At 39.4% G+C, this 13,745-nt stretch overlaps 1 protein-coding gene across 6 annotated transcripts in view; it reads left to right on the plus strand.

Moving 5' to 3' along the window:
• Nucleotides 1-13,745, plus strand: part of GRM5 (glutamate metabotropic receptor 5) — a 299,978-nt gene that overhangs the window by 250,068 nt on the left and 36,165 nt on the right. For all 6 annotated transcript variants that reach the window (XM_009689083.2, XM_009689084.2, XM_068930536.1 and 3 more), the window contains 2 exons: nucleotides 1,214-1,382; nucleotides 4,800-4,926. In XM_009689083.2, the coding sequence (XP_009687378.1) occupies nucleotides 1,214-1,382; nucleotides 4,800-4,926 (296 nt within the window). The remainder of the gene's footprint in view (nucleotides 1-1,213; nucleotides 1,383-4,799; nucleotides 4,927-13,745) is intronic.

The raw sequence follows: 13,745 nt of genomic DNA on the forward strand, positions 1-13,745 counted from the left end.
ATACTAAAAGAGGTGGACTGTAAGGCAGGAAAGGTGACATGACTCTCACCACGCTCATAGGAGGCTTAGCGAGTCCTAGGCTACCCCACAGCCTTTCTGTGTGACTCTGTGGGAGCTAAAGAGGAAGTAGGAGGAAGGGAGAAGAGGGTGGATGGTCCACCTACACCTGAAATTTGAGTCTGAAAACTCTGATCAGCTGTGGCTGTGTTATTAACAACTGTGTTTCCAGAGCCTGCAGTGATCTGACCCAGTAGTGGCTCAGGACTGAGGCAAGAGTACCTTCTCCCTGTCCCTTTCATACCGTACTCTTGTGAGAAATTAAATGTGTTCTGAGTGCTGAGGAGCCACAGAAAAAGGAAAGGGGGAAGAGGGGTGGGAATAACAGCATTTGTTGTTTAAAAAAAAAAAAAAAAGTTAGTCTCTGCTTCATTCTTCAAATAATACTTAGAGCCCAGCTACGTGGTCTAGGCTGCTCTTGGTGAGAACATCTCTCTGAGGCCTCCAGAAATCTGCAGACAGACAGGATTTAAGATGTCCTGTGACTAGCTAGAGCTAGGAGACTCCTTGCTGCCCTGCATCCCATTCTAATGCTTCCCATACACCATGAGTTTGTGCCTGATAGCTATCTGGCTGCCAATTATATCATGCAGTCTTATAGCACATTAAGTCTTTTTTGATCCCTCAGGCCTAGATCTGTTCTACCTTGCTTTAGGAGTTTAGATGCCTTCAGGCTCCCTCTCTAGGGAGGGGAATAACCGCCTGCAGACAGCAAGGAGTGCTTGGCAATGGGCATCGCCTCTATGCAAATATATATTTCTCTCCATTAGCTGCAGAGGGAGCCTAGAGCAACGGAGACTACCAGTTTTTCTCAGTTAAATGCCTAAAGTTGGGCAGACTTAATCATCTGATTCGTTTCATTGTTTTGCCTAATTAAAAATAAAGTGATTTTCAAGTGCTCAGTTAATTAAGCCCAAAGTTTTCAGTAACTTTCAAGGTGATAGGAAAAAAATGCAAAGGAAAAGGAAGATGGTGAAATGACAAAAATTATCAGGAGAGACACAAAAGCAAGCATAACACATGAAATTTTGCTTATTTATTTTTAATTGGCTTAATTTTGACTGTATTTTGACTAAATTTTGACTGTTCCTTTAATTCGAAATATTTAGTGATGCTTTCTTAAACTGACCTATATCTCTTCTTCATTCTTCCAAAGGTATGAAATCATGAATTTTAAGAAAATGGGGAAGGACTACTTTGACTATATCAATGTTGGCAGCTGGGATAATGGTGAGCTGAAAATGGATGATGATGAAGTATGGTCAGAGAAAAATAATATCATCAGATCGGTCTGCAGTGAGCCATGTGAAAAAGGCCAGATCAAGGTAAATATTTTCTGCCTTTATTTTCACCAAGTGCAATATTCATAGCCTTGAAATTTGAAAACAGGTTTTTCCCGTTTCTTACAGAGTTTCACACATCTACATTAAAGTGAGCAGCCTTATGTATATATTTCTTACTTATGTCATAATCATCTTGCTATTTGCTTGTGCTCCTACATCTGTGAACTGCTGCCTCTCTTTAATGCTTACATTCCAAATACTGTAGAAGAAGGATTGGCAGGGGGGTGAGGGGTTGCTCGATATTTTTACAGAACTTAATTCAGTGGAGTCCGGACCCCTCACTGGGACTTGTAAGGACAATTGCAGGTAAATAACAAATAATAATTGCTACTAATTCAGTGTTAGACATGACCGGAAAATTGTAACACAACCACTGTTACTTAGAACTTCAAAAAAGTAAGTAATATTTTAAAAGTCATATATATTTTATTACTTTCTTTTTTCCTAGGCTTTCAATTTTTCCTCCATCTGTTTGCATATTGCAGTAAAGAAGGAGGGTAGATGTATCTCTTACATATTAATTGGACTCTGTTACCCTTGACACTTTACAAAATAGTTAAAATAGATTACCCGGCAGTCATTTATTTAAAAGTCCAGGGACTGAGGGGATGAGCATGGAGAATAGAGTGGCTCAGACTAAGTCATTTTTCTCCCATATTAACATGACTTATCTGCAAAACTGGGAAGAGGCTATAGTAGCGGCAGATCAGAAGGGCGACCATGCTCTACAATATAGAGAGTGAGTTCATGTCTTCCGTCTGAGTCTTCCAGAGGTTTAGGACATTGTTACCGTGGTTTATTCACTAATTAGTCTTTGGCAGAGTCAGTAAGTGAGTTTCATCAGACCAAATGCAGATGTCTTCAGCATAGGCACCTACAGTTATGTTAGATTTCTAAGCTTTCTTTATTGCCAATGGAAATAAATAGATGGTCTTAGATCATGATTCATCTCATCCTAAAATAAGTTTCAGAAACAAGTAAGATAAATCTTGGCCTAGAGACACTTCTTCCTTGACCACAAAAGGCATCCAGCTAGGAGAGTTCAGATAAGGACATCCTTTCCAAAGACATATAAAGGTAGGTGGGAAGAATTACACCCAGAGTAACTGATCATAGGTCTGCTGTCAGCCTAGTCCAGTCACAGAGTCATGTATTTGAGAGTATGGAGATGGGCAAGCAGATATTACTTCAAAACTAGGTGATGCTGATATCTTTACAAGCAGTTGCCATGACTCAGGGGATGGGAAGTATGTTGTGACCTTCTTTAGCAGTCTCTCATTAGCACCTTCTGCCCGTACTCTCAAAGGTTTCCCCAAGAGGATTTTCCACTATGAAGCTAAGGCATCCAACACTTAGACACCTGCTTGAAGTCCAGTGTTCAGTGGACAAATGTCTGAAATGTTATTCTGTCTCCACATTAAGCTATTGACTGTAAACCTCAAACACTGCTCCACGGTTCCTTTCCTTCATGGTCTTGACAAATGGAGGGGAAACTTGAGCCTGCTGAAATCTGTGGTGGTTTTGCTGCAGATTTCTGTGGGCCTGAGTTATTGTAAAGGAATTTGAAATGTACGAAGTAATGGTATACTATCACTCAGCAGCATTGCGTATACCCAATTATTTAAGATTAAGAGTTTCACTTTGCAACTTCTACAACAAACAATTGTTTAATAAATAAAAAGGAAACAAAGGAATAAAGAAATATATGACTAAACAATTTAATAATAATGATAATGATAATGATAATGATAATGATAATGATAATGATAATGATAATAATAATAATAATAATAAAGTCTTGATTCTTAATAGTGGAGAGCAATTCTTTTGATTCCTGGAGGAGGATGCAAAATCACAGTTGTTACAGCATAAGAAATAATCAGCATAACAATTTTCTGACAGATTTGTCAAAATCAAAGTATTTTATAGAAGACATTGATTTAGTGAAAAGTTTAACCAGAAACTGAAAATGAATTCTTTTGGCAAAAAGTTAAAGTGTCTTGATAATAACCTACTTTCTATTTTGCTTTTTCTTGAGTATTTTATGCATTGTAAAATGATGCATTTTTATAAAGCTTCAAATTTAGCAAAATATGTGTCTAAAAATTAATATGAGCTTTCTGAGAATTTATTTTTCCAGATAGAAGAAACATTTAAAATCATTTGTTCAGCTTTTCATTCCAATTCTAAATGAAAGAAGTCTCAGATATCAAGTTTTCTAGGGACAAATATTCTGATTTTCAAGTAGCTCTTCTGTCAACCCTTGCTGAGAAAACCACTTATGCTCTCATTTACCTTTCTGCCAGTTTAGCTTGTCAGGTGGCTTTTTGTTGTTGTTTCACACTCTGCAATTTTAAAAACGAAATCAAAACTTGAAGTTTTCAAGTCCTCATATTGCTAATGAAAAGGTTATAATTTACACTTATTTCCCACTGTAGATACAGAAATAGCAATACAATTCTTTTTGATTGGACTCTTTGGATTACATTTATTAAAACTGCAATAAGATAATTTGGTTTTGAAACCACTTTATAAATTTATCACTGTGAAAAATACATATGTCAATCAAGTCTGCATGCCATAATTGTGAGCATGTGTTTATAAATTTTTGGAATGTAACGAGTAGAAAGATTAGGAATACTTTATTTCAAAGGAAGAGGTCTTCTCATCACTCTTGACATATTGACAAGGAGCACAGATGTTTTCAGTGCCCAGACATGATAAATAAGGATTTTGAAAAATCCACATCTGAATCATGAGTGTGCAATACTTGGCAGTAGATGATAAAATGAGAAGTCAGGGTAGATGTTAAAACGGACATAGATAGCATCCTCACTGTTAAATATTCATTAGCAATGCACAAATTTAAAAGATTTGAAAAGGGAACATTCTGCCTGATGTCTGGAAAACCTACAGTTTGAACAAATCACTCAAAACTGGATGAAAAGTAAGCACAATAAATCTTTGGGTTATGAACTCTTATGAAAATAACACTGCTAACATGATTCCACTTGCAAGGTACTAGCCACAGTGGAGTGAATTATGCACCTTGAATATTACCTACTGGCTTCTGTATACACTTTTCCATCTATGATATTTTGAGCTTTGCAAATTGTTTTCTAAGAGATGAAAAAAAAAAGTCATATTGTAATTCTGAAGTTCCAGCTATACTTCTGTTAGGTTCATGGTTTCTTTCTTCTAGTACATACATGATGTGAGAACTGAGAAGCTGGGTCATATTTTGTATCAGCAAATATATCATGAAAAAGAAATTCCTTTTGCATAAAAGAAAGTGCCTGTATTAAAAAAGAGGTGCTGAAATTAGTTAGCAGTAGTTGCAACTACTGCAACATCAATGTTCATTTGTGCTGCTAAATCAAATGTTGATTTTTGTCTCAGGTGATCCGTAAAGGAGAAGTCAGTTGTTGTTGGACCTGCACTCCTTGTAAAGAGAATGAATATGTCTCTGATGAATACACATGCAAGGCCTGCCAGCTCGGCTCCTGGCCCAATGATGACCTCACAGGTAAATGAGTTGTGGCTATGCTTATATTGTCAATGGAAATATTCATCTGCTGAGCTGAAAACTCAAGTGCCAGGTAAAAATGACTATGAGGACTGTTTCAGTTAAATTGAACCTAAAGACAAAGCTGAAATTTGAACTACGACTGGTATTTGTCATCTTGCCTCAGTCTAATCCAGGAATCTTTGGCACAATTCAGCTGCTTTCTATAGACCTATATAGACCTACTATACCTAGAAAAAAAAAACTGGTTCTTGTTTTGGATTTAATCTTGACCTGACACCAAACAGGCTATGTAGACATTATCCTTCATAGAGAGAAGAATTAAGTCTTGTCAGGCAAATTATTAAGGGAGGTCAAATTTTTGATGCGTTTATTTTTATCCTAATCAGGTGCAGAGTAGTTGTGTAATAAGTATATGTATATATATAATATATTTTATATAAATAAATAAATATATACATATATATATATATATATATATTTTTTTTCATCTGAAAGGCTGTGAAATAGTCATTGTAATAACTCCTGCCAAAAGCCTGACTGGTCCAAACACAGTAAGGTTTGCAATAGTCCTTTGTTCAACAGAGAATCTGCTAAAATATAGGGTTTATGTTCTACTTGCCGTGGAGTAGATCCCTATATTCTTGCAGAATGCCGATTCAGCTACTTTTGAGGCAAAATTACTTCAACATTTGTACCCTACTTTCTTTCCTTTATGGCTAATAAAAAGAATTCAAGTATTCCAACACACACAGCACACAGCCACTTCAAAATGCTGCTCAGAGACCTGGCTCTCATTGTGCTCCTCACTATACAGACAAGGGGAGAGGAGACAGTCTTTTTCCAAAAGAGCTCACAGCTTTGATTTATGTTAAATTTCTGCTGACGAAGGGAGAAAAGGCTGAGTTGAAAGAGATAGAAGACAGAAGGAAAAACAGTTTGCTAGATGAATGCGTGTAAGCAGAAGAGTCAGGCAAGACTTGGCTTATAGACGTTTATATATAAGTTAAATATAATCCTTCCCTTGTAAGGAAGTTGCATTACTGTAATATATGTGCTAGGACAGGTAATTACTGCCAAAATATCCTTTACCCATAAAACTAGTGGGGAATTGGCCAGAAAATGTTGAATGTGAAACTTCAACTTGGAAAACTAGAATAACAAAGATTTGTTAGCCAGCTTTCTTCTTTCTGCAGTATCCTTTCTGGTAGATTCTTCCTTCCCAATCTGCTGCCAGTCCTGTAATCCAGGAGATATCCCAGTGCAACGAAATCCACAGTCTCCTTGCTGCCCCTGCTGTGGTCTGACTGTGGGTCTGCTCTCCGCTCTTTTGCGCAGTCCCCTCTCTGCAGCGCTGCAGGATCCCCACGCATCAGGTCCCTCATGTTTCAGTCACCTCACTGTGTTTTGGCCACCCCACTGCTCTCTAGGGGGTCTTGTCCTGCTCTTGGTGGAGTTTGTCCCCCCAGTGGCAGGGGAGGTGCCTTGAAGCATCCTCTGAAGTGCTCCTCTGAACAAGCTCCCCCAGCTCACAGCAAGGAAGCAGTAAAGGCCTTTCACTCAGCTTTGACCAGGAAAGCTTTCTCGTACCAGTGGGAAGGAGAAGGGAAGAAAAAGACGTGAGAGGCAGTTTCCCAGCCCCGCTGGGCCATTCATGAGCATGAAAGATGCATGTCACAGGGACTAGGCCACATCACTGGGCTGGTTGGCTTATTGGTGCAAATAGTCAACAACTCCATGACCGCAGCACTTGTCTGGGATGTGGTAGATCCCATTTTAAATCTCTGTTTTGGTGAGCAACTGTTCTTTTTTTACCCAAATCAGATCAGTTTGAACAGGAGGCCTATTTGCTCTGTCTCAGTCACATGGGAAATTTCTCCAAGCACCTCATCTAATCGGTGGAGGGGCCTCTTCTGAAATAACTGTGAGGGAAACCATCCATGGACTTGGTGAAGTTTGAGTAATTAGCCTTTAAGCACTGTGCCCAGAGTGAAGTGGGGTGAAGAGCCGCCACACTAGCCTTTGGGCTCCGTGCCTCGGGCTGCTTCACTGGGGCATTCAGGCCCCCAAATCTCACCTAAGGGCCCCAGCATCAGTCTGCAGGCTTGTGGGAGGGTGTTACTCTCCAAAGGTCTCACTTTTCTCTCAGGCTGAAAAAGCTGGGGGGGGGAGGGTGGCACCTCGAAAGCCTTTGTTGCGAGAATTAAATGATTTTCTACCCAGTTCTGATTGTTTTAATGGAAAGTAGGTGTCTTTTTATCAAGCCAACTGCTTCATGTAATATATGTGCTGCTGCATTTTGCAAACTCTTCCTCTGCCTTTAGACATGCATTTCATACCTTTGTAGAAGCCAAAGCTGATGTACACGCATAAAACAATCCCCTAACATCAGTGCCAAGCAATGTTCCTTAGAAGACCTCCCTCTCTTTGCTTAGCCAGGCACAAACTTACCGAGCAGTGTTTGGCAGCTGAACCCTCCCTAGGCCTCCACTAGCGCTGCTGCTGTATGCTCTCCTGGTAACAGGATATCAGTCCTTGCAGCTTCACAGCTGTGTAGTCCCCATCTAGCTCTCTATTCACATAATGACTAGATCTGATCTTATTTAGATTTCTATCAAAATCAGATTTAAAAAGGTCTATTCCCAGCTTATCCGTACAATTTATGGAGCTGTATTTTTTTATGGTCATATTTATAATCTCAAGTTTTGCAGCTCATAAAGAAAATGCCTCTCGGTCTAGCCTTGTTTACAGCATAAGCTTTAGTAATAAATATGAATTAAAAGTAAGGAGAGGGATTTTGTATTCCGGCAAGGAAATTTCCCTTCAGTTTTGCAAAGCATCCACCAGTCTCCTTGAAATGTCCCTACATTTGATTCTGCAGCATACTGCTGGATAAAGCCATGTCTTAGTTAATGTCAGCTCCACAAGGCTACTTATATTGCAAGCTCGTTGGAATATGTCTTCCTTGCAGTATCAGCTGGGGATGAGAGTCCTGAGTCTGCGCCTCTGTGTAAATCAGCCACGCACCCGAAAAGGCTTTCAGTGCTAAGCAGCAGCTAGGTGCTTGCCAGAGATGTGAACTTTGACGCAACCATTTTTAAAAACCTTTCTTGGCTAACACAACAAAATTTTGCTCTATCTTTTTTTTGCTCAATGACCAGCACACGTTTTGTGCCACAGATTTCATTATGTAAAATGTGGAATGGAGCGATTTTGCTGGCTTTTTTTTTTTTTTCAGTCATCTACGGAATATCATAATTGAGGAGGGAGGAGAGGGAAGGGATGCAGTATGTGTAGGAAAAAAAAGGTTATTCTCAGAATAGAAGAAAGACCTTTGAGATCTGGAAGAAAAGTGTAGAAAGTCCAGAGGTAATGAGGAAGAAATTCTGCTGATTAAATCAGTTACTGAAAAATATACTATCTCCATTTAGAGGTGAAACTGAGGTTAGAAAGACAATATTGTGTTTTCAGCTGCCAATATTGCATTTCCTCAAGAATTTCAGTCTCAGCTGTTGTGCATACCACATTCCCCAGGTATGAGGCTTCTCCCTGAAGAAAAATCTAGTCATTCTCTTTTTCTCTTTCTCCAAATCTGTCCATACCATCCTGACTTGCACCCCAAGTCCATTTCTTCCTCCTGATCTGGAGTCAAGATGTACCCTCTAATGTTTCCTCCTTTCCCTGTGTGTTGTCTTAGCGACACCCTCACGTGACAGCACCCCTTTATACAGGCGTCAGTAGGACTAAGACAGTTGAGCCATATTACCTTAGAGCTGCAGCAGGAGAAGCTCAGAGTTTTAGGTCCAGAAGTATACGCCAATCCCTTCACTGTTCCTCAAAGCACTTCACTGCAGGACAGTCAAGAGAGAAATATGCTTAGGCACAAAGAGATTTTCGTACCATGGCTAGTCCAAGCTCCAATGCAGTGAACTTTTCAGTGGGCAGACAAAAATTTCCATTTCATTATTCAGGAGACCCAAACCATTTTGAGGGCACAGCCTTCTGCATTCAAAAAAGGTAGCTTGGGAGGACTGGATAAGTTTTGTGCAGCCTCCCTGAGCTTTAGCTGTGACTGTAGGACACATCTTGGCTCAATGTTTGTTTAAAGAAGTTTTTGAGGTGGGAAAGAGATTATTATTCCCTTTTTATATGATTTTGTGACAGCATGCAACAATAACAGAAACAAAATTCTAGCTAGTGACTTCAGAGACAGCAAGGAATGTAAATGGTATTAATTTCAGTGACATCTGAATTGTCTTCAGGCTGCACTGACATTTTCCTCATTCCTTGTGTACTCTAAATATTCTGGCTATTTGATTTCATTAATTGGATTCAGATGGAAATAGATGAAATATTTTACAGTTCTTGAGAAGTTCTCTGTCATTCATGGGGAAGGCTGAACACCAGGAATACATATTTTTATTATAGTTACAAAAATGCTTTCAACTGATAAGGCACAATAAACCTAGGATACTGGCATTGTGGTCTTGTCTTCCTGTCTGAAAGTGCCAGATAACAGCTGGAGTATCCAAATAATCCTTGAACAGGAAGAGTAGGTATAAAAAACATTCTTTTTTTAAGAAAGTCTTTAACAGCACTGATGCTCTGTGCTACACAAAGCGCGCTGTTTTCAGAGATCAGGTTTGTGCCAATCTGTATTCTTAACCGCAAAGCAAAAACGAATGTTTCCCTCATCTGGAGGGCAGTTGCTCGTAATGTCAGTATGAAAATAGACATTGCCCAGGAGTCACTTGTATCTTGGCTTTGGGCACGGTTCGGGACAGCCGGCTGTGGCGGCTCATGCAAACCACCAGCCAGGCCAAGGGCACTGGTGATGCCCAGACTCAGTAGGTCCCTGGAGGGGCCGATCATCCCCTCCCGCAATGCGTGGGTCTGGGCTGCGACAGAAGCCACCGGCGTCTGAGGCGCTGGGCGTGCTGGATCCTGCCCGCCTGAGGGATAAAACCATTCATATCTACACTCGAAATATTTTCAAACCGTAACTCTTTGTTGCCAGCAAGCTACTTTCTGATATCATCACTTGTAATAATGTTACAGCCATCAGTAATTTCAGTAACTGTCTGGCAGTCGTGGCCATGAGGCAGAACAGAATCCAGCTTACGCTGACATTGATTTTGCCACTGAAACATTATTAAAATCTTACTTTTGACCATAATTTGTATAGCTGTAATTCAAGCAGAGGGTAGAAGAAGGACACGATTTTTATTGTGTTGCTTTTAGCATTATAAATACACATCAGCAGAGATGTCAGATTTTCATACTGATTTTCTGTGCCCTGCCTTTCCTCTTTCCTTCTTTTTCTTTTTAATTCCAAATTAAATTTAGTCATTTCCATAAGCTACTCCCACTCATGTCAGTCCCTTGGGGAAAAACAGATGAGGATGAGTTAAAGGGTTAGGTGGTGATATTACTACCAGGATCTCTGGCTGTCATTATCTTCCCTTCCTTGTCGGTTGGTTTCTGGGCTTTTCTTCCCTCAATTGTTTGTTCCAGGTAAGATGCTGCCTTCAACTTCCAGTCTATTTACATCCCAAGTCTCCAGCTCTGTCTATACAGCACTTTAAGCTCAAATGAGCTGGTTCAAGAACTCGTAGTTCACTGGGAAGCCCTTGGAGGCTCCTGGGCTGGATGGAGACTCGTCAAGAAAGCCAGCAGGATTCACTTGTGATTGTGCCTTAGCTTAGGATAAGTTTGCCAAACACAACATACTCTGAAGAAAACGTTTATAACTCACGGAGCCAGCATTTTTTTGATGAAACTAAAATCAAAGCGTCAAAGCTAACATAAGGATGGACTTGTTTGCTGCAATTCATCAGTTGTTCCAGTCACTCTGCTCAGCTTCTTCATTTATGTAATTAAGGAAAACATTTCCATGTGGTCACAGAGTAACTTAAATATATTATTCTAAGATTCATGTCCCTGCCCTACAATGTACAATTAAATCAATATATTTGCATTAGTTGGGGCTTGAGCTTTTGAGCTACAGATGCCCCAGCTGTCACAGTTTAAGGTGTTACTGATCCCAATTCCTTCCCTGTAGAGGTGGCCAAAACAAAACAAAAAAAAAAAAAAAAAAAAAGGTGTCTACTCCTCAGCTGCCTCCATTGACTGGGCAAATCTACCTTTGCTAGTGATTTTGCTAAATGTGCCAGCCTGGGAGCTGCAGCTGCCAAGAAGACAAGAGTGTGTGGTCACTTCTACATGCCCTGCAAGTGTGGGAGCTATGAAAGCTCCTGATAGAACTGGGCAAAGAACTGGTAATGATAACAGTTCAAATTACTGTAGATAAAACCATCAGAACTTAAAACTCACTTCAGTTGATGCATATGCCATGAGAGGTCTGGGGAGCTGATGTTCTCAGCTAGCACTTAGGAGAGGAGAGATTAGTTCTCCTTGTTACCTTGTCTGTCTGGGCAAGAATTTTGCATTTTGCCAAATTTTTCTCTTTGTTAAGAAAGCTTCTCTGCCAGCTTCAGCAGGATTTTGGTTCTCACACCTACCTTCTTGCATCTCAACTCTCTGTATGTGAAAACCCAAATAACTAATCAAGATTTCCCTTCTCCCATTTATTGGAATTATGGACAGGGAAACATTCAGAATCATTAATATAAATTATCAAATAGCGTGACAACAATACACTTTGAATAATGTGTGCTAAATCTCAGTGGAGATTCTCATTCAAAGCTGAGATATTGCTAGATTAAAGTAGTTTCCTTTTGAAAACAAATATAATTTTCAACCAGTTTTAGTCTCCATGTACAGATTCAGTGAACTTTAGCTCATGAGGTTCATTTAGTAGATGCCACTGAATTCCCTTCACTTTCCTGAGGACATTGTATTCACAGGTCTTAGTCTGTCCTGTTTACCTTTGGAATTGGTTTAATTACCTGTTTTATGTTGCCTAGCATGAACCAGATTTTCAGTGCTAAGCTAATATAGTTTTATGGATGCTGAAGGTATGCTTGGTAAGGTCTCTTAGGTGTCAAGGCTATAATAACAAAATAAAAAATGTCATAATCAAATCCCCAGAAAACAGGGACCGATAATATAGTGCTTTATATCTGTGAAATCTTCTGCCACACGACCTAATTTTAAAGCAATATGAAAGATGAGCAAAAAGTTTAAAGAGAGAGCACAGGGTGGATTCATGCAGGGTACTAATGGAGTTCAGCAGTGGTCAAGCCTTCAAGGGCTCCCCTTTCCTCATCTACGGCACAATTTGCTTCAGCCATGGAGTATGCAAATATTTTTTCCAAAATATAAGAAACTTTTCCTTCTTTCCTCCTCGTCCCATAGAAAATCCTTGTACATCCTTGTCTGTAATCTGTTGCCTTTTTTTTTTTTTTTTAATAGAATCAATGCACAGGGTATTCAGCTAATGCAATCCAGATACTCCCTTTGGACTCCCTTTCCCTAGCATGTTAAAAATGACTCTAATTTTTATATCTGCTTGTCTTGCTTTTCACTTGTTATCTTTTTAGTACCATGTTCCCATTTGCTGTGTTTCTGGCCTCAAGAACATAGAGGCAGTTTTATGACAATTTTACTAGGACTCCAGTCCCAGAATCAGTGCACTCTTGAGCACAGAGCAGAACAACTCTACACCTGCTCCAGATTGGACTGGCTCCTAACAGTCTTTCCACAAGCCAAAGATTACCTCAGCACACTGCAGGGCCCAAAATACAGGACTGCTGGCTCTGTTCCACCGACAGTTTCTGAGCCAGCTAGGAAAGCAGACTTTCCGGGTGCTTGAAGATACTAATATAGTGTAAGAGGTGGGCTGTGGGGCACGATCTTGTTCAAACGACTGTTGAACATACACTTATTTAAGGGATAGGAATGAAGTCTCGTGATACACATTTTCTAGCATTTGCATTGGTCTAACCTTCGACATCTACCTAACTAAAACACTCACAGTGCTATTTCCCCATATTTCTTTTACTGAACCTAGTTATTTCTTGCTGAAAAATGCCAGGGTCAGAAACCATCAGCTGCAAAGCTGTTATATGAAAACCTCATCAAATATTGCTTTGTGAAGAATCTCCAGTACTTAAATCTTAATTGAGGAATAAATCATTACACGGTTTAGCATTCTTCTTGTAAGGTATACCTAATGATGGAGAAAAAAAAATATGGGCCAAGTTTTCAACTCTTTTCTCAGGAATTATATTAAGAGAATGTAAAAGAGTAATAAAGCAAGAAAGGCATGAAACAGTCTGATACTGATGATAAATGCTTGGCTATGACTCACTTCTGTTGTAATGTTAGGAACTGTGCAAAAGTCAGTCCTTCTATCACTGTCTACGTGTAAAGGCTGGGGACAGATGAAGACCCTTTTTCTTCAAGTTTCCTGTTCAGGACTCTATAGCAGTATTACAAGCTAGTAGCAAATTGTTTCCAAAATACATTAATTGAATATTGATAAAATTGGAAATGGATTTGGACATCCTACACTCATAAAACTTCTTGATGCAGATCCCACATGGGAGATGTCTGCACATAACAGAGCATGTGCTTGCTGATTTTGACCTGTTTTTCCACCACTCTTACTTTTTTACCACTCTTACTTACTTATCATTCTTATCAGTACGTTGGTTTTAATGGTGTTATTGCTGTGCTATGTTAGTCTTGATGAAATCAGAATGAAATCCCATATATCCCTCACACTGAATAAGTAAAACCTTTAAAACCAGCTGGAGTCAAATAGGTATCTTCAATTAATGCTAATGAGATCGTTTCATAAAAATCTAGATGTCTTTGTTATGTTAAGACACGGCAATAATTTTTTTATCTCAACA

This window comes from Struthio camelus, chromosome 1, assembly GCF_040807025.1.
Source record: "Struthio camelus isolate bStrCam1 chromosome 1, bStrCam1.hap1, whole genome shotgun sequence".
NCBI lineage: Eukaryota > Metazoa > Chordata > Aves > Struthioniformes > Struthionidae > Struthio > Struthio camelus.